General features: G+C 44.1%; 1 protein-coding gene across 1 annotated transcript in view; it reads left to right on the top strand.

Annotated features, from left to right (window-relative positions):
* Tns3 (tensin 3) overlaps positions 1-5,613 on the top strand; it is a 265,870-nt gene extending 260,257 nt beyond the window's left edge. Inside the window, exons 28-31 of the mRNA XM_076836877.2 lie at positions 1,242-1,410; positions 2,845-2,913; positions 3,009-3,035; positions 4,484-5,613. Of these exons, the coding sequence (XP_076692992.2) occupies positions 1,242-1,410; positions 2,845-2,913; positions 3,009-3,035; positions 4,484-4,628 (410 nt within the window). The 3' untranslated portion in view covers positions 4,629-5,613. The remainder of the gene's footprint in view (positions 1-1,241; positions 1,411-2,844; positions 2,914-3,008; positions 3,036-4,483) is intronic.
* The last annotated feature ends 12,713 nt before the right edge of the window (positions 5,614-18,326 follow it).

The following is an 18,326-nucleotide window of genomic DNA, read 5'->3' as shown; positions in this document are numbered from 1 at the left end:
CAGGGAGGAGCATTTTATTTTTTCTGTACAATGAAATTCTGTGGAGGCCTTTGAACTGGAACTTACTCACCCCTGTTCTCCAATCAGAAGCTAGCATACAGCAAGGAGGAAGATGAGCCAGGGCAGTTCTGCTCTATCTCCGTCCGTTTTCTATTGCAGTAATAGAAGATATTCAGGAATGTTGAAACTGGGTAGTTTACAAAGGAAAGAGATTTAGTTTGGCTCATGGTTCTGGAGGCTGAAAGTCTAAGATCATGGAGGCAGCATTTCCTGAACCTCTGGTGAGGGCCTCGTGCTATTTCAACTCATGGTGGAAGGCAGAAGTGTAATTGGGCATATGCAGAAGGGAAAGCAAGAGAAAGCTGAGGAAGCGGACGTCAATTCTTTAGCACCCCCCTCTTCACGGTGATGATAACTTAACAGGCCAATCATCTTTGGCCACAGGAGTCCCTGGTTTTTCCTGAGGTAAGAGAGCTTCAGACAAAGTCTGAACATTGCCCCTTTGACTCTGATTTCATCCACATTCCAAAGTCCCTTGTTAGCTTTTGCTCCAGCCACAGGGATATAAGCCAACAGGGAGTGCCAGAGTTGTCAAAGGCGTATTTATATCTAGTCATTTTTCTTCGCCTGAGGGGAGATGGCCACAGAGAAGACCCCAAGCCCTTCCCTAGCAGTGTAGAATGTTGGGACACAGGTGAAGCTGTACTCTAAGCGCGTGGCAAATCATCCATTCTCTCAGCAGCCCCTTTTGAATACCCTTTCAACAATCTGGGGCAGAACAGTTATTTGGATTCCATAATACATGGTCTCCTCACTATGCTACCTGGAGGACCTCTGGGCTCCCTTTTCTCTGACTGTGCTGGGCTTTGGTGTCCAATCTGCTATCCAAATCCCCACTGAGGCCAGAGAAGGTACTTCAAGGCCCCCTAGACACCAAGTTTAAATCTGCAACAGGGTGAATGGAGCATTCCTCCCTCTGACGGAGGGTGGCAAAGCTGGGCTGTGCTCTGGTAACTTGTTCAATCTCCATGTTGGCACTGAGGTAAGTGCATCTTTGTGTGGTTCACTGTCTACTCCTTCAGAATTGGAGTAAAGGACATTTGCTTTTAAATGGACCCAGCACAGATCACATGTGCAAGTTGATCATAAATTCAACCTCTACATGTCAGCAACCACCAGTGTGTAAGTAGATATATCACCCTATAGTCACCACTAACCTGCGTGCCTTTGGTGTCTTGCAGCCTGCAACGTGTGGTACTTGAACTCCGTGGAGATGGAGTCCCTCACTGGCCATCAGGCAGTCCAGAAGGCCCTGAGCATGACCCTGGTTCAGGAGCCACCCCCAGTGTCCACGGTAGTGCACTTCAAAGTGTCTGCCCAGGGCATCACCCTGACGGACAATCAGAGGAAGTGAGTACTGCTGGGGGAGAATGGGAATGTCTAGGGACAGGGCTGCTGATCCCAGCTGGGAATGTAACCTCCCCCACCTCCCCCCTTGCTCTTTTCTGGTGTGAATGGTCATCCAGATAAAACCTAGTGTTCCTTGAGGTTATTGGTAATCCAACCTCTCCCCAGGCTATTGCCTATCTTTAAATAGGTCATTAAATAAGTCTCAGGAACCTCACATAAATCATTAGTACCTGAAAGTTGCGTAAACTTAGTAAAATTAAAGAAGAAAGATATTTGGTGCTATGAATATTACCTATGAAACATTTGCAAATACAACAATTTTTTTTTTTTTTTTACTGCATTGCTTTAAAGATACTCTGAGGCTATGATGAGAATCCCCTGATTCTGGTGGTCATCTGGTTTCAGATGAGAGTATGGTCTTGATACATATTGTTTGCTTTGGTGGAGTTGAAAGGACTCTGGTCCAGGTTGTTGCTGTTGCTAGTTAACACTGGAGCACATGTTTACTTCTCCAGGACCAGCAGGGAGTAGTCACAGGCTGGTCCTCCCACTGACCCTCCTTGAGGTCTCTTACCCAAGGAGCCTTTGACCTCAGGATCAACAATATTTCAGATACAATTAACAAGGTGTTAGTTAAGAAATCAGCATTGTGTGACCGAATAGGAAGGCAGGTTATCAACCAAGAACACAATGAGGTGGCAGGGCCCCTTTCAACAGACACATGTACCCACAGGACACCGTGTAGACCAGCTCAAGCCCTCTGCCTATGATGCTGTCCTGGCAGGCCCCCACCCCCTGTAGTGCCTGCTCCAGGACCTATCCCTCAAGCTGGATGATTTCTTCAGCTGCCCAAACTTCTTGGGAAATTGAAGATGGAAAAATTTCTTCCCATATCAAAGAACCTACCTCAGAATTGAGCCACTCAAATAAAAAATAGCACTGGGCAGGTACCCTGCAGGACTCAGCCCTTGAGGGATGAGCCAGTGCTCTAAGATCTCTTACCATATTGGGTGTGGACTGCTCTCACCATGCCTTCCCTCTTTACCAATGAGGAGACCGATGCTTTGAGATAGTTATGGTCTGCCCACAATCAGAAGAGGCTGGTGAGACCCAAGGTGATTTCCTGTGTCTATCTCACACCCCTCTAGTTCCTTAAGACTCCTTGATTAGATCCCCATTTCCATCAGCTGACAGTTTCACCTTACATGGTACTGCTGTTGGCTACTTCTGGAAATCATTCTGCTCAACTTAATATCCTCTGTTGATTGCTAATGTGCATGTACTTCATTCCTCTTTCCAAATAACAAGTCTATCAGTAGGTTTACCTCTCTGTGGTGTTCACATATGGGCAAATGGGAAAGTCTACCCAGCACAACACCCATCACCCTAAACCCCAGTAATGGGATCGGTTCTCTCTCTCCCACATGTCCACAGGCTCTTCTTCCGGAGGCATTACCCCGTGAACACGGTGATTTTCTGTGCCTTGGACCCACAAGACAGGAAGTAAGATATTTGCATTTTTATTAAGCAAGATGTGTACTTCATTTCACCATTTAATTTTAAAAATTAATGCAATTCTTTTCTCTTTAATGCATAAGGTGGATCAAAGATGGCCCTTCTTCCAAGTAAGTTGCCAGCATTTTCTTCCATTCTTTCTGTTTTTGTAGTTGTTGAATTCTGTTCCACTTTCCAAAGAGGATTCCTTATGAGAAAATAACAGAGTCGTGTCAATGGGATCATTTGCTTTAAAAAGAAAAGAAACAGGAAGAAAGGAAAAGTGTGGTCCTTATGGAGGAAAGGCTGGGTGCTGTTCACTGCCCTGCGCCACCGGCTGACTGTCCTGGGATATGTGCAGCCATATGCATTGCTCAGGCTCTTCAGCCATTTGAGGGCAGGAGTGTTGCAGAGTAGAGCTGAGGTCCTCTGAGCTAGAAGGCAGAGCTTTATGCTCAGCATACCAAAGGCAAGGGAGGAGTCTTCATCTCCCTATTGTTGGGCAGGGGCTTATTCCAAGCCCAGCATTACCTCAGAGGGACCACATCCTAACCTCCCACTCAGAGATGTAACAGCAACTCCCAGGTTGGCTTCCTCTGTGTAGTCTAAATTGAATGACCACAATTGTCTGATCATGGTCCTCCTTCCCTCAGATTCCTATTTCAGGTTCCTCATTAGTCTAGGGAGCTGATCAGTGATTTGGGCCTTTTCCAACCCCCTAGAGGGAGTGTATTCTGGGCAAACTCTGCCCTCGGACTGGCAGGTTAGCATGGGGCTTTCATCTGCTTGGAATTTTTGACTCCATCGGGGTTACTTGAGTGTCCTTGGCCAGTCCCTTCTGCGGTATGGAAACTGCTAAGTGGAAACAAAAAGTCCTTCATTTTTCCAAGAAAGAGAAGAAAGATCTTTGCCAGAGATTTAGATTTGGAGAATGGTTGTTATTGTGTTAAGTTTAGGACTCCTAAAAGCCTATTAAGATAATGGCTTCAATTCTTAGAAAAATAATTAGATGTGTGTTCTTTTTAAACAGCTTCCCGAACTGGGCATAGTTTGCAACCCGGTTTTGCGGGCTTGTGAGGCCTCAGAAGAGTTCTTGGAATATTTCCCCTCTGACCTGAGCCAGGGCCGGGGTGGGGGAGTCCAAGTCAGGGAAAGGCCTGGGGGCAGCTGGCATCATCTCAGGAGTCCCTGAGGCCCTGCTCCTCCTCTTGGGGTCTCCAGTCCTGCATGTTCAACTGAAGCTCAGGAATCTGCCTGGACATTGCCTGGAGGATTCCAGCCTTGAATGGGGAAGTCACTGTGGAATAAGTTGAGACTCATCTTTGATTTAGGGCAAGGGGCTGTCACTCCCCTTTGGTCAACTCCAGCTCCTCCTTTTAGAGCAGAACTCCTTCATTTTACCTGCAGGTCCATAAGTTTTACAGGTGAAAGTGTGTGGACAGGCACCTGGCCAGTGCCAAACATATGGTAGCTTTTCCTTACGTTGCCACTAGTAGCCAGAGAAAGTGGAGGCTTATCAGCTTGCTTGTCCTCTGCAGGAGGCCAGAGGGCTGTTCTCACTTGGACTTTCCTTTTGCAGAGTCTTTGGCTTTGTGGCCCGGAAGCAGGGCAGTGCCACAGACAATGTATGCCACCTGTTTGCCGAGCACGACCCTGAGCAACCCGCCAGCGCCATCGTCAACTTTGTGTCAAAGGTCATGATTGGCTCCCCAAAGAAGATCTGAGAGTCCCTCCTAACCCAGACCCACTGGATGCCTCTCACAACCTTCAAGACAGCAGTGGGGTCAGGTGGGACTCCCAATTTATACCAAACTGATAATCGTGGCATTTTAGGCCCAGGAGGGGAAAGAGATCTGCCAACTTTACCAAACAAGAACAAACAACGTCGCCACGCATTGGCCTTCTCTGAGAGTAACTTCTCGTCCTACACATCTCTGTAGCCGGGTACTTTTTGGGTGGAAAGAAATGGGCACAGGGCGTGCCTACTGAGGGTCCAGAAGGTTCCCAGCACACCAGCATCTGTGAGAATGAGAAACACCCAGCTCTCTTGGCAGGAAGCTGAGTGATCACAGCACCTCGCCATCGGCAGAAGCACCCCTGCCCATGAATGCCCAAGGCCAGTGGTCTCCCTCACCTTGGTCTTCCCACCACAGAGATGTTGACAAAATCCAGGAGGGGATGAATGTTTGACGAAGGTTCGCGTAGGTCAGACCCTTCCGGAAACGGCGGGGACGTGAAGGAGGTGCGGGCTGTGAGGATGGGGCGGTGAGGACCTTTTGGCATTGTGGAGAAGCAGGGGATGTCAGACCCCACCCATGTCGTGGTGACGACTCTACACTCTCGCTTACATATGGCGAGCAGGCCGGGGAGGACCCTGAAGGGAGAAATGAGAAAACAGAAACGAAAATGCCATTTCTATGTAATTTATATTTTACTTATGCCAAATTATTTATATATCAGTTTGCCATTGCTATACTGTACCAGTGTCAAATGCTGCAGCCGGCCAAGCTGTGACTTTTAAGAGACTCATCCTCCTGTAAGACACACACCACAGGCCCCTGGCCCCTGAAGTAGGTGAGCTGTGGACTTAGGGTGATGCCCTGAAGTCCCCCACATGTGGTGCTGCCAAAAGGTTGTTTTGCCTCACGCAGCCTTCACCTGTGCTTCCTGGGGGATGTGTCTTCTGATGGAGGATGAGCTCCTTTTTGATGGGGAAAGTCCAGGGTGGGGGTGGGGTGGGTGGTGGGAAACATTGGGGTCAATCTCAACATTCCCTATGTGGGCTTGATAGGGGGTCACCTTCAGGCCTGGGCTTCACTGTTGTCAACTCTTAGGATACTGCTCCTGGCAGCACCTTTGGATTCTTGGTGGATTCCTATGTGCCATGGCATGTGGGGACAGAAAGGAGGGAAAGCATGAATGCTAGTGCCTAGAGGCTGTTTTGGATGCCACTTAGCTGCATCCTCTTAGCCACCTAATCCATGCTTAGATGTGTATTCCAGGGCAGTCAGCAACCAGAGGTTTGGAGAATGCCGATGACCCTGGCACTTCCCCAAAGCAAGAGAGGAGCTAGGCCACTTGGAGACAGAGCCTCCATCTGCCTTCCTCAGAATCCGGTGTGTCCTGCGGACACTCCAGTCGTTTGCATTGTGTCACATTCTGAAATTCCCGTTCTTTTGCTTTTAAAAGTTCAGTCCTAGCTGGTAGGCCACACAGATACCACAGGCTACAGTTGTTAAACTGGGGTTTGGAAATGTGAATGGTGGATTCTCTGTTTTAAAGCGATGGGTAGAGGATGACGTAGCTACACGCAGAGTTGGAACCACCTGAATCATGATGGGCATCATTGTGTGTGTGTGTGTGTGTGTGTGTGTGTGTGTGTGTGAGAGAGAGAGAGAGAGAGAGAGAGCGAGCACAAGTAGACCCCTCCACTTTTAGCTCCTATCGATGCACCACACACAAGTGCCTCTTTTCTGTGCCAAATGTTTGCCTTGGTCTTCAGAGACCTCCTTTCCAGATGCACACTAACGTGGCTATTAGAGATGATGTGCCAATGTTACCTGGAGGCTCCAGTGTCTTCAGTGGAGAGTTCCAATGTTTCGGCTTTGCATCCACTGCAGGAATCCGGGGAGCTAAGGTTTGTGCTGTCCCAAAGAAGTTCCATATCCTGTGGTGGTTTATTCCCAAGTGTGACCAAAAAGGACAGAGGGCGATCAGAAATCAGAGCAGGACATTGTGCGCTATTCAGAAGCATAACTTGTGGGTGAATTACAAAGATACTGGGGCCTCCTGCGAAGGTCCTCCTGGAGCACATTTAAGAAACCTTGCAAATTTTCTTTTTGAACTGCCTGACCAGGTGTGCTTTTCACTCAAGGTAAATGTGCTCAAGGGCATCAAGGAATTTGCTTCAAGCAAAGAGCTCCCTTGGAGGAACCACACGAAGCCAGTTTCCAGTCTCCTATGAGATGGTGCAACAGGTTTCTTTCTTCCTCATATGTGTTAAACAATGAAACGAGTCCCCGTTCTCATAGGCTGTACCGTGCACCCAGAAACACTAGACAAGGAGTATTCTCCGGTCATTTTGTTCCTGGGGCTGCAGTTGGGCACAGGCATACGGTCTTGGGAGTAAGTGCGGTGGGTTCACAATAGCGATGCCCAATACTTAGGATAACCAGGATCTTTAACCTACTCATTAAACATGGTATTGTATTCCTCCAGTGTTAAGCTATAACCGTGTTAAAAGTCACACTGCATTTATCCTCAGTGTCAAAGACCTTGTAACGTCTCCTATCCACCTTACCTGTTAGCGCGTATTTTTACTTTTCTGATATTGTAAAAAAATATATATCCAGTATGTAAAAATGTTCTATAAATCCTTTGTATAGTCATTTTCTCTGCTCTTTAAATATCATCTCTATTCAGAGTATAATAAAAATTATGAACTTGGTAAGCCTTTGTGAGACAGGCATTTTGTGTGCCCCACAGTGTGTGTTGTGTGTATGTGTGTGCATGCGTATGTACATGAGTGTGTGTATATATGATATATGTGGGGGCGGTCTGTCTCGGCATGTGTGTGCCTGTGTCTTTGTGGATTGATGGATTTAATTATAAGTGCACTTATGTTTTGTTTTCAAAAATATATTTTAAGATCACTGCCCAAATACCTTCAAATATTATTTTTAAAGATCAAAGAAATTAATTACAACATGCAGTGTTGATGATAGGTACTGATATGTGCTGATGTTGCTATAAGTTCCTCACACACACTTGTGTGTGTTGCAGGAGTATGCCTTGGAGTGGACAGTCCCCTGACAGTGCTTACTTAGTGTCTGAATACTGAAAGTTGAAAGAGGTAGATACAGCCCAGACCTCAAGACTTCCTGCAGGGTTCTCCCCTCTCCAATCCTATGGAGGCTTCTCCCTCTCTGGGGAGAGAGGGTCATTATCAGTCCTGCTAGCTCTCTGCCCTCTGTGGCTACCCTTTCTCTCTGTGCCACGGGACAGCCACGCAGCTCTGCCCAGTAGCAGATGTGTTGGGCTCAGTTTGGTCATGGACAGGTAATGATTTCAATTGGCTGCCACTCTTTCCAGCTCCATATTCCCTATCTTCATTTTTAGCTCAGAAGAATTTGACTCTTCATTGTGATGAGACACAGGAGATCATTTCATTGTCACTGCACTTGGATCAGGAAGGTGGGCTTGAAATGGTCCCAGAGCAGAAGGGACAGAAAACAGTGGCAGGTTAAATTTTGCCCAACAGGAGGCTCCTGATGGGTCCCTAAAGCCAGTAACTGCCTAGATTTGGAGCAGCGTCCTTGCAAGGCATGAGGTGGGTAGGGCATGGATTTGGGAATCTACAGAATGTGATTTCTAAAAACAGTCAATATTCATCACAAAGGCCAGACTCATAGGGCACACACAAATCCCTAAGTCCACACAGGGGACTATCGGACCCAGCAGTTATGAGGCCTCAGCAGGACAGGGCACTGCCACATGCAGGGGGAGTAATGGGTTCGTCTCTGACCACCTGTTATGTGATGGGTACCTGGACCCAAGCCTCATCATCGTTCTGTTGCATAATGCTTACTATGGATCCTCCTGCTAGGGAATGTTGGATCTGCACCTTGGTCATGGCTTCTGTGCCCCATCCTAGAGGTTTGTGTGGCCTCTGAGGATGTAGGATGAGATGCCCAGTGGCCTTGGGGGAATCACATTAACCAGAGCAGGGGTCTGGGCAAGTACTAGAAAGGGACATTTCATGACACAGAAATTGGTCTGACAAGAAAAATGGATGAATCACAAATGACATTAAAATTTCTGAGAAACCAGAGGCTATAGTGTGACACATAAACAGGGGCAATAGACAGGGAAAAATGTCGTCACCAAAAGTCTGTCACCAACCAAGTTGACTGAAATGGGGAGAGGGCAGCAAATGGGATCCCACCAGAACAACTGATCTTACTCATAGATCTAAGGCTCCAATTCCATTCCACAGACTCCAAGGTAGCTGAGGGAAGCCGAGGGAGAGCCTATCACAGCAAGCACTTGACCCCACCAGGAGAGGACAGGCAGGAGACTCCCCACAACAAATTCTGTGCCACGGAAACCTCTTCCAAGCTGTGTATCTGAAACTCCCCTACCCCACTGACACCCTTCCTGTCCTGCAGGCAGCCCCAGCTGAGAGCCCAAAGGATACCAGATTAACTGAGTACATCCACAGCTCTGAGAAGCTCCCATGATTGAACTGTCACTGGGACCATATCATACAAAGCAGGCTAAACATAACTAGGACAACCACTTTCTAAAACTAAAAGATTTAAGTACGACTGAGCGTCTCCTTATGAAATAGGTAAAATGTCTAGGATGCCATTGAAAATTACCCATTATCAAAAAAAAAAAAAAAAAAGAAGAAATCTACAGCATGAATTATAGACAATTGATACCAAGATCAAGACAAATCTGATTCTGAAATTAACTGGCAAGGACTTTAAAATAGTTATCATAAAAATGTGTCAACAAATAGATACAAATTCTCTTGAAATTAAAAAAAAAAAGAAAATCACAAGGAAAATGTAGAAGCTATGAAGAACAGAATGGAAATTACAGAACTAATAAATATAATAATAGAAATTAAAAATCTAACTGGATGTGTTCAGTAACAGAGTATAGGATCAGTGAACTGAATAGAGTCCACTCAATTTGTACAACAGAAAAAATTGACTTTCAAAAAATGAGTAGCCACAGGGACCTGTAGGATGGTAACAAAAGAGCCAACATTCATATTTTTGGAGTGCCAGAGGAGAAAAGAAAAGAAAGCTGCTAAAAAGCATTTGAGGAAATAATAGCTAAACATATTCTAAATTTGGCAAAGACACATCTATAGACTCAAGAGGTCAAGTAAATGCCAAACAAGATCAACAACAAACAAACAAACAAACAAAAATCCACCACAAGAACTAAAATTGAACTTCTGAAAACAGAGTACAAAGAATAAGTCTTGAAAGCAGCCAGAGAGAAATGATGGATCACATATTGGAGCACACCATCTTGAATGGCAATGGGTTTCTCCTGTCACACTGCAGAAAGGCCTTTCTTTTTATCTTTTCCTTTTTTTCTCTACTGGAGATTAAACTCGGAGGCACTTACCACTGAGCTACATCTACAGCTCTTTTGTTTTATATCAAAACAGGGTCTTGCTAAGTTGCTGAGGCTGATCTTGAACTTGCACTCTTTCTGCCTCAACCTCCTAAATTCCTGGGATTACAGGCATGTGTCGCTGCATGCAGCTGGCCTGAAGTTTTTAAAAGACTGAAAGAAAAGAAACATTAACTGTGAATTCTGTACTTACTGAAACTATCAATAATGGGGAAATATGGGCTGGGGTTGTGGCTCAGCAGTAGAGCATTTGCCTAGCATGTGCGAGGCCCTGGGTTCAAATCTCAGATCCACATAAAAATAATTTTTTTTTAAAAAAGGTATTGTGTCCAATTACAACTAAAAAATAAATGTTTTTTTTTAAAAATGTGAAAATACATTCTCAGATGAAGAAATAAAAAGAAGGAATTGCTATCAAACCTACATTTAGATTGACAATAATGTTCTTAAGACAAATTATATGGTTTAGAGAGAGAGAGAGAGAGAGAGAGAGAGAGAGGACCCTGAAGCATCAGGACAGAAGAAAGAACAATGCTGAGCTGATGGGAATACAATCACTGTGGCTTGGATAAGAGGTGCCCCTCAGAAAGCCCATGTGATAGACAATGAAGGGGTGTTCAGAAGTGAAGTGATTAGATTATGAGACCTGTAACCTGATGAGTGGACTAATCCATTTGAATGGATTACTGGGTGGTCACTGTAGGAAGATGGGGAATAACTGGAGGAGGAAGGTCATGGGGGTTTGCCCTTGGGGATTATATGTTATCTCTGGTTCCTTGTTCTTTTCCCCCTGGTTTTCAGAAGCTGAATAACTTCCCTCCACCCTACACTTCCTCCATGATGTTCTTCCTCACCTCAAGCCCAGATCCATGGAGTTGACCAACTAAGGACTGAACCTTTGAAACCATGAGCTCAAAATAAACTTTTCCTCCTCTAAATTGTTCTTCTCAGGTATTTTGGCCACAGTGAAGAAAAGCTGAATAATACAACAATGGACTTCTCCTTTCCTCACAGGTTTTGAGATCTATATTTGATGACTGAAAGAGGAAACGACATCATCTGATACTCAAGACAATGATATTTGCTAGTGGGAAGGATAAAGGAACCTAAATGGAATTGAAATTTCCACATGTCAACCCAAGTAATAAAATGTTGACACCAATAGACAGTGACAAATCACGTAACAAAAGATATATTCATTGCACTATATAAATCAAGATGGGGTCCTCAAAAATTCTAAATGTTCTTGTCTACTCCAGTAATATGAAAGATTAGAAACAGAAAAATAAGAATGAAACAAAAATTTAAAAATGACAGACTTTAGCACTAAGATATCAATAATTACCCTAAATGGTCAAACTACATCAATGAATTAAGACTGGCAGAGTGGGTATAAGTGACCCACTTATATGCATTTTTCAAGAAAATTTAAATTCATTGAAACAGGTAGGCTGAAAATAAAAGCAACAACACATATGTGACCATTAATCAAAAAAGCAGAAGTTATTTATACTAGATAACTAGACGTTAGAGCAAGGAATTACTAGAGTCAGAGTCAATGTGTGATATTATACAATGAAATAAAGCTCAATCCACCAGAAAGACATAAAGGTCCTGAATGTGTGCTCACCCAACAACAGAGCCTTAACAAATAAATTAAAATCTGATAGAGTTAAAAGGAGAAATAGACAAATCCACATTATAGTTGGGGAGTTCAGATTCTTCTCTCCCCAACTGACAGAAGGATGCTATGGCTTGAATGTTTGTGCTCCCCCAAAATTCATGTGTTGAACATACTCTACAATCTGATGGTGTTAAGAGGTGAGGGATTTGGGAAGCCGTTAGGTCATAAGGATGGAGCCCTAATGACTGGGATTAGTGCCCTTAGAAAAGAAGCCCAAACAAGCATCTTTTCGCTTTTCACAATGTGAGGAAATAGCTAGAAGGCACCAGTATGAGTAATGGGACCTCAGCAGATAATCTCCTGGTGCCTTGATCTTAGACATCTCAGTCTCCAGAACTGTGAGAAAGATGTTGCCATTATGTTTTCCTTTTTACATAAGCCATCCATTCCATGACACATTGGGAGTATTTAATATAAAATGATTTAAAAAGTGGAAGTGGCTTCGGAACTGGATAAGGTACAGAGGCTTCAAAAATTTGAAGCGTCCGTAAGCAAAAGCCTATTTCTGTTCACAGACTAGTTTAGATGATTCTGAGGAAGGCACAGAGGAGAGGATGACCCTAGAAGAAGCCTTAGTCTTAGACAATACCGAAGTGATTGGGAAAAGAGACGCAAGGCCATTCTGATGAGGTCCCAGATGGAAATGAGAAACGTATTCAAATTGGAGGAATGGCAACCCTTTTTACAAGACAGCAAAGAGCTAGCCTGAATTGGGCTTATGTCCTGGTACTTTGTGGCAGCTGGAACTTGAGAGGGATGAAATTGGATCTTAGGCTGAGGAAATATTTAAGCAAATGTTGAAGGAGTAGCATGGCTTCTCATGATTGCTTATAGTAAAATTAAAGAAAAAAAAGAGAAATAATTTAAAGATGGAATCTTTAAATCAAAGGGAAGCAGAACTATATGCAGAAAAATGAGAGATGGTGTTTAGGAGTGAGCACCAATGGTGTGGTCAAGTGATCATTTCATAAGGTTATTATGGATCAGCAGAAGCGCCAGGTGTTGCTCACCAAGGCAGTGGATGAATAACCTGAAGGCATTCTGGAGATATCAGTGCTGCCCCTTCCCATCATAAGCTGGGTTTCCATGCCTGAGAACAGAACCATGTCAAAAGAGAGGTCTTGGGTTCCAAGGGGATATCACCCTCATAGCCCAGCCTCCAGTCTCTGCTCTTCACCTCCTGTTGCTGTGCTTCTCAGCTGAGGCACCTAGGCAGAGACTTGCCACAGGGATGGAGCCACCATGGGGCCTCCACTTGGTTGATGCTTTGTGGAGCTGTGAGGGTGGTGACCCTAGTGATTCTAGGCTGGAACTCCAGCTGGGGAGAGCCTCAGTAGTCAGACTCCAACCCATGAAAGATACCACATGGCTGTACTCAGCAAAGCCACAGGGCCAGGGCTGCCCAAGGCCCTGGGTGCTCAATCTTTGCCCTCTGTGTCCATAAGTGGGGATATCAAGTCAAAGAAGGTTATTCTCAAGAAATAAAGTGCAATATTGCTTTCCCTGTTAGGTTTTGGACTTGGGATTTGTTAGCCCTTTCTCCTTTCCTGTTTCTCTCCTTGAGAAAGGGAGTGTCTATCCTGTGTCTATCCCACTGCTGTGTTTTGAAAGCATGTCGTTTGTTTGATTTCACAGGTTCACAGTTGGGAAGCAGTTGGCCCAAGGATATAAAGCCCATTTGAGTCTCATCCATTTCTGATTCAGATGAGACTCTAGACTTTCGAGTTAGTGTTACAGGGAATTAACTCTGAGCTATTGGGATGAAATGAATGTATTTTTGCAGGTGAGAAGCACATGATTTGGGGGAGCCAAGGATAGAATGTCCTGGTTTGAATGTTTGTGTCCCTCTAAAATTAAGATGTTAAAACCTAAAACTAATGCGATGATATTAAGAGGCTGGGTCTTTGGAAAGTCATTAGGTCATGAAAGTGAGATCCTCAAGACAGGGATTAGTGCCCTTACAAGAAACCCGTTTGCTCCTTCCACAATGTGAGGGTGCAGCTAGAAGCTGAAGTCTCTGAAGAATGGGCCTTTTTCAGACACCAAATAAGCTGTCACCTTGATATTGGATTTTCTGGAATCAAGAACTGTAGGGAAAAATGGTTTTGTTTTGTTTTTTATAAGCCACTTAGTCTCTGATATTTTTGCTGTAGCATCCCAAGCAGAATAAGACAAACTACTAAGGGGAAAGTCAGAAAGGATATAACAAAAACAAAAACAACCAACAGATAGTGATGATGATGATGATGGTGGTGGTGGTGGTGGTGGTGGTGGTGGTAATGATTTTGGTACTGGGGATTAAACCCCAAGTGCTTAATCACTGAGCCATATCCCCAACCCTTTTGTATTTTTTATTTTGAGACAAGGTCTCACTAAGTTGCTGAGGTCCTTGCTAAATTGCTAAGGCTATCTAGAATTTGCAATTCTCCTGCCTCAGACTTCCAAGCCTCTGGGATTACAGGCATGTACCATCACTCCCGGCAACCAACAGATTTTAATTGATACATAAAAGCAGAATCATGCATCTTTTTCAAGCATCTGTGGAAAATTCATCCAAATAGATTATACTTTGAGCCATAGAACAAATCTCCACAATTTAAAAATAGTTCATATCATACAGAGCATGTTCTTTGATTATAATGGAATCAAACTTGAAATCAACAACAAGAATGTCAAGAAAATTTCTAAACACATGGAAATGAAACAATATTCTTCAAAATAATCCATGGTCTAAAAGAGAAGTTTCAAGGACTATTTTAAAAATACATATAGATAATGAATTCTATAGGAAATGACACAAATCAACATCCATGGGTTACAGCTAAAGCAGCAATGAGAGGGAAACTGATAGCACTAAAATGTTTATACTAGATTGAGAAAAGGTCTCAAATCAATAACAAGATGTGGCTTGGTTAGGGTTGGGGAGCAGTGAGGTTCCTTGTCTTCCCCTACCCTGTGCATCAATTTACCCAGTTCACAATATACAACTGTAGTCCTTTGATGCTGTCTAGTGTCTCAAATGGCCTTAATATCTGTAAGCACATGCAAGCACCTTTTAATGAGTCTCAGAAACACTGAGTGCTACTTTACAAGGAGTTGCTGAGAACTGGTGACTTAGGCACTATCATGTGTTGGGCAAGAAACAACACATGAAACTAAATCAAAACCATAGGCCAAAAAAGTCAAACAAAAAGACTACTTGCTATATAATTTTATTTACATAAATATCACAACCAGGCAAAACTAACCTACAGCTGTGGAGGGAAGAGTGGTGGTCTTTGGGGAGGAAAAAGGAGAGATACTTGGGAAGCACTGATGTTTTCCCATTTCTTCTTTTGTATGTGTTCAATCTGTGAAAATTAACTGAGTTTTTCGCATACAATTTGTGCATTTTTTTCCTATGCCTGTCTAATTTCCAAGCTTATTTAAAGAAAAAAGAAAGTTAACGTTCCATCATTATGTCCTCAAAGGCTAGTAGACTTCCAGCCAACCACTTTTCAGTGGAATTGTTCTTGAGAGTGACATATCAGGAGACCAGGTTCTGGTTTAGGGAAACTGGACAGTTAACACCTGCCCTTGCCTGTCAGTTATACTACAAGGGCAGCCTTGGGCTCTCTCTTTGCAGGGACTGGTTCTGCACTGCAGTGCAGCTATTTGTCCAATTTGTGTTGACAACAAAGAAGACAGGAAGGGAAGGAGTGTCAATCAAAGCTGACTTTGTTGGCAAAGAACAGAGAGAATACTGTTGCATACCTGAGTCACTGTAGGGTGGACACTGGAAAAGTGTCTCCTCCCCAGAGAGACACTTCATGGTTTCACAGACCATACTTAGTCTTCTGCATTCTGATACCACCTTGAGCAAACATTAGTTGACTGCCTACTGTTTGCCAAATGCAATGCATGCCCTATCACATTAGCTATGGCTTATGTCCAAGCTGTCCTCTACTAAGGTGAACCCCAGGAACCTCCAGCCTGGGCACAAACCTGAGTAGGCATAGGTTGAAATATTTGGGCCTGGATAAATGAAATTACATGTTGTATAAGTTGACACGAGTTACTCTATGTACCAGAGGTAGATAAGTCTGCAAACAACCTCGCTCTGGCACACAGAAACTGGCTTATGATTAACTTTTAGGAGTCACAATAGCTACTCCTACATTTAAGGGCTTGAGAAGTTCAGGTGACCTGAACTGCCCGAACGTGAACAGTTGGGAGCAGCTGAGGGTTTCTCTGAAGGGAGGGTAAAGCCTGCCAACAGGCTCACTTGACAGTTGGACCACCCCTACTTACAGATCATGAACCTCAGCATCAAAAAAGTTTAGTCCCTTGGCCACAGTCGAGAGACAGACATGGAAAGCAATCAAAAATTTGTTTAATGGTTTAATGACTGTCACCAATCCCCAACTCACACATACACTGCTTTTTATTTTTTAATTTTTGGTTTAATCTCTTTCTGTCTCAGGGCACTGGGTCAACCAGCAGGGAACTCTGTGAGAACTCAGCCTGCGTGTTTGCAGAATCTGTGTCCTCACTGTGGCATGGACATGTCTTCATGCACTCTCCCCCAACACACAGAGACACCCATGAGCCTTTTAGGCAAAGAGGTTCCCTCCTTTTGCCTGTTGCCTTCCATTTTGGCAGTGAGGTTGGATTTGTGTCCTCAGCGTGGCCGGAGTTGTACTAAATGGAGGTGGTGAGTGAAAACACTGTGAGGCGGTCCTGCCCCCTGGTGGTCATCCTGGCTCCCTACAGCAGGGCTGCTTCACCAACTTTCATTACACCAAAGACAAGCACTGTGCACATGAATTGCTACCTTGAACCGACAATTTGTGAAAGGGCAAATAGATGAAGTTGTCTCAGTGGTTAGGAGGGTGCATTCTGGAACCACTTTTCTTGACTTCCAGACCAGGCTGTACCCTGAATTAACTCTAGGACTCTGACAACTTCTCCAGGCCTCAGTTTTCCCATTTATCAGAAAGCATAACACTCCAAGATCATCATTAGAATAGTGTCTGACAAGGAATCATTCCTTAATAATATCTAGGTCTAATTATCTTTTTAAAAATACTAAGAGATGGGGGGGATGGGGTCGCAACTCAGTGGTAGAGCACTTGCCTCACACGTGTGAAGCACTGGGTTCAGTCCTCAGCACCACATGTATATGGACACATCTACAACTAAAAAAAAAAAAAAATTTAAAAAAATAGTAAGAGATAGGAATTTTCAATCCTTATTATAGAAACATGGTATTTGTAAATGTCCAGCATTTCATACTCTGAAAAATTGAGACCCATTTCCCAAATTGACTAGTTATCCTCTGTAATAATATTCACCTTGGACATGGTGCTGCAAACCTCCCCCAGCAAGGGTAGGTTTGCTGTGCTGGCTTTGGTGGAGAGTGTCAAGATGAAGCCCTCACTGCTGGGGCTGAGACAGCTCCCACCCCTAAGTGGCCCGGGCCTCTGTGATCTCCCTGACAGCACACACAGGAGCTGCTAGGAAATAAAACAAAATATACTTCCCTTATGGGATGATGAAAATGTCTAAAATTGAAGTAATGGTGAATTGGGGCAGGTATGTTAAAACCCTAGAATCTTGCATTTCAGATGATGACTTGTGGGTTATATGCCCCATAGCTTAATAAAGTTCTTAGGTAAGTGAAAAGAGAATCTCAAGACTAAAAATGAGTGCAAGACATCTTGGCGATGGAGATAGCCTATCAGCATTTTGGCGATTGCCTGGGCATCTGGGTGACAGCACAGAAGGGACTGTGGTCCCAAGTGTGAGAAATAGAAAGTCTGATGGTCCGTTTTCAGAATATAGCCTTAACTGCATCCAATTGTAGCCATTTTAATTATAGCCGTTCCCTTTGCCTGCCACAATTTTAAAATTAGCCAATTGTGTAGATCGTAACCCAAGCTCCACTCTGGAGGAGAAGGGCAGCACTGTGTTAGGAATACAAGCAGGCAGACTGCCCAACTACCTAGCCAGGTGTTATGGTTTGGATGTGAGGTGTCCCCCAAAAGCTCACATCTGAGACAATGCAAGATGGTTCAGAGGAGAAATGATTGGGTTGTGAGAGTCTTAACTCAATCAGTGAATTAATCCCCTGATAGGAATTAATTGAGTAACTAAATGGTAGGGAGGAGGTGGCTGGAGGAGGTATTGGGGGTGTGACTTTGGGGGCATATTTGTATCAGGCAAGTGGAGACCTCTCTCTTTGCTTTATGATCATCATGTGAGCTGCTTTCCTCTGCCATACACTTTGCCATGATGTTCTGCCTCACTTGGAGCTCTGAGGAATGGCCTTCTATGGACTGAGACTTCTGAAACTGTGAGCCCTCAAAGAAGTATTTCCTCCCTCAAAATTGTTCTGTTCAGATCTTTTAGTCACAGCAGCAAAAAAGTTGACTAAAACACCAGGTTCTGTAGCTCACTCTTACGGCGGGAGTAAAGATTGGCCTTGCCCACCCACTTTCCAGCACATTTGATTCCTGGCAGCACCTTGGTATTTCTAAAACAAGGCATGCCATTTCAGAGACTTAAGTTTGTGCATCAACCTGGAAATGAACTTCATCCATCA

Source organism: Callospermophilus lateralis, chromosome 1 (genome assembly GCF_048772815.1).
Source record: "Callospermophilus lateralis isolate mCalLat2 chromosome 1, mCalLat2.hap1, whole genome shotgun sequence".
In the NCBI taxonomy this organism is placed as follows: Eukaryota; Metazoa; Chordata; class Mammalia; order Rodentia; family Sciuridae; genus Callospermophilus; species Callospermophilus lateralis.
Note: the sequence above shows the minus strand (reverse complement) of the source record. Positions and strands in the feature narration are given on the sequence as shown.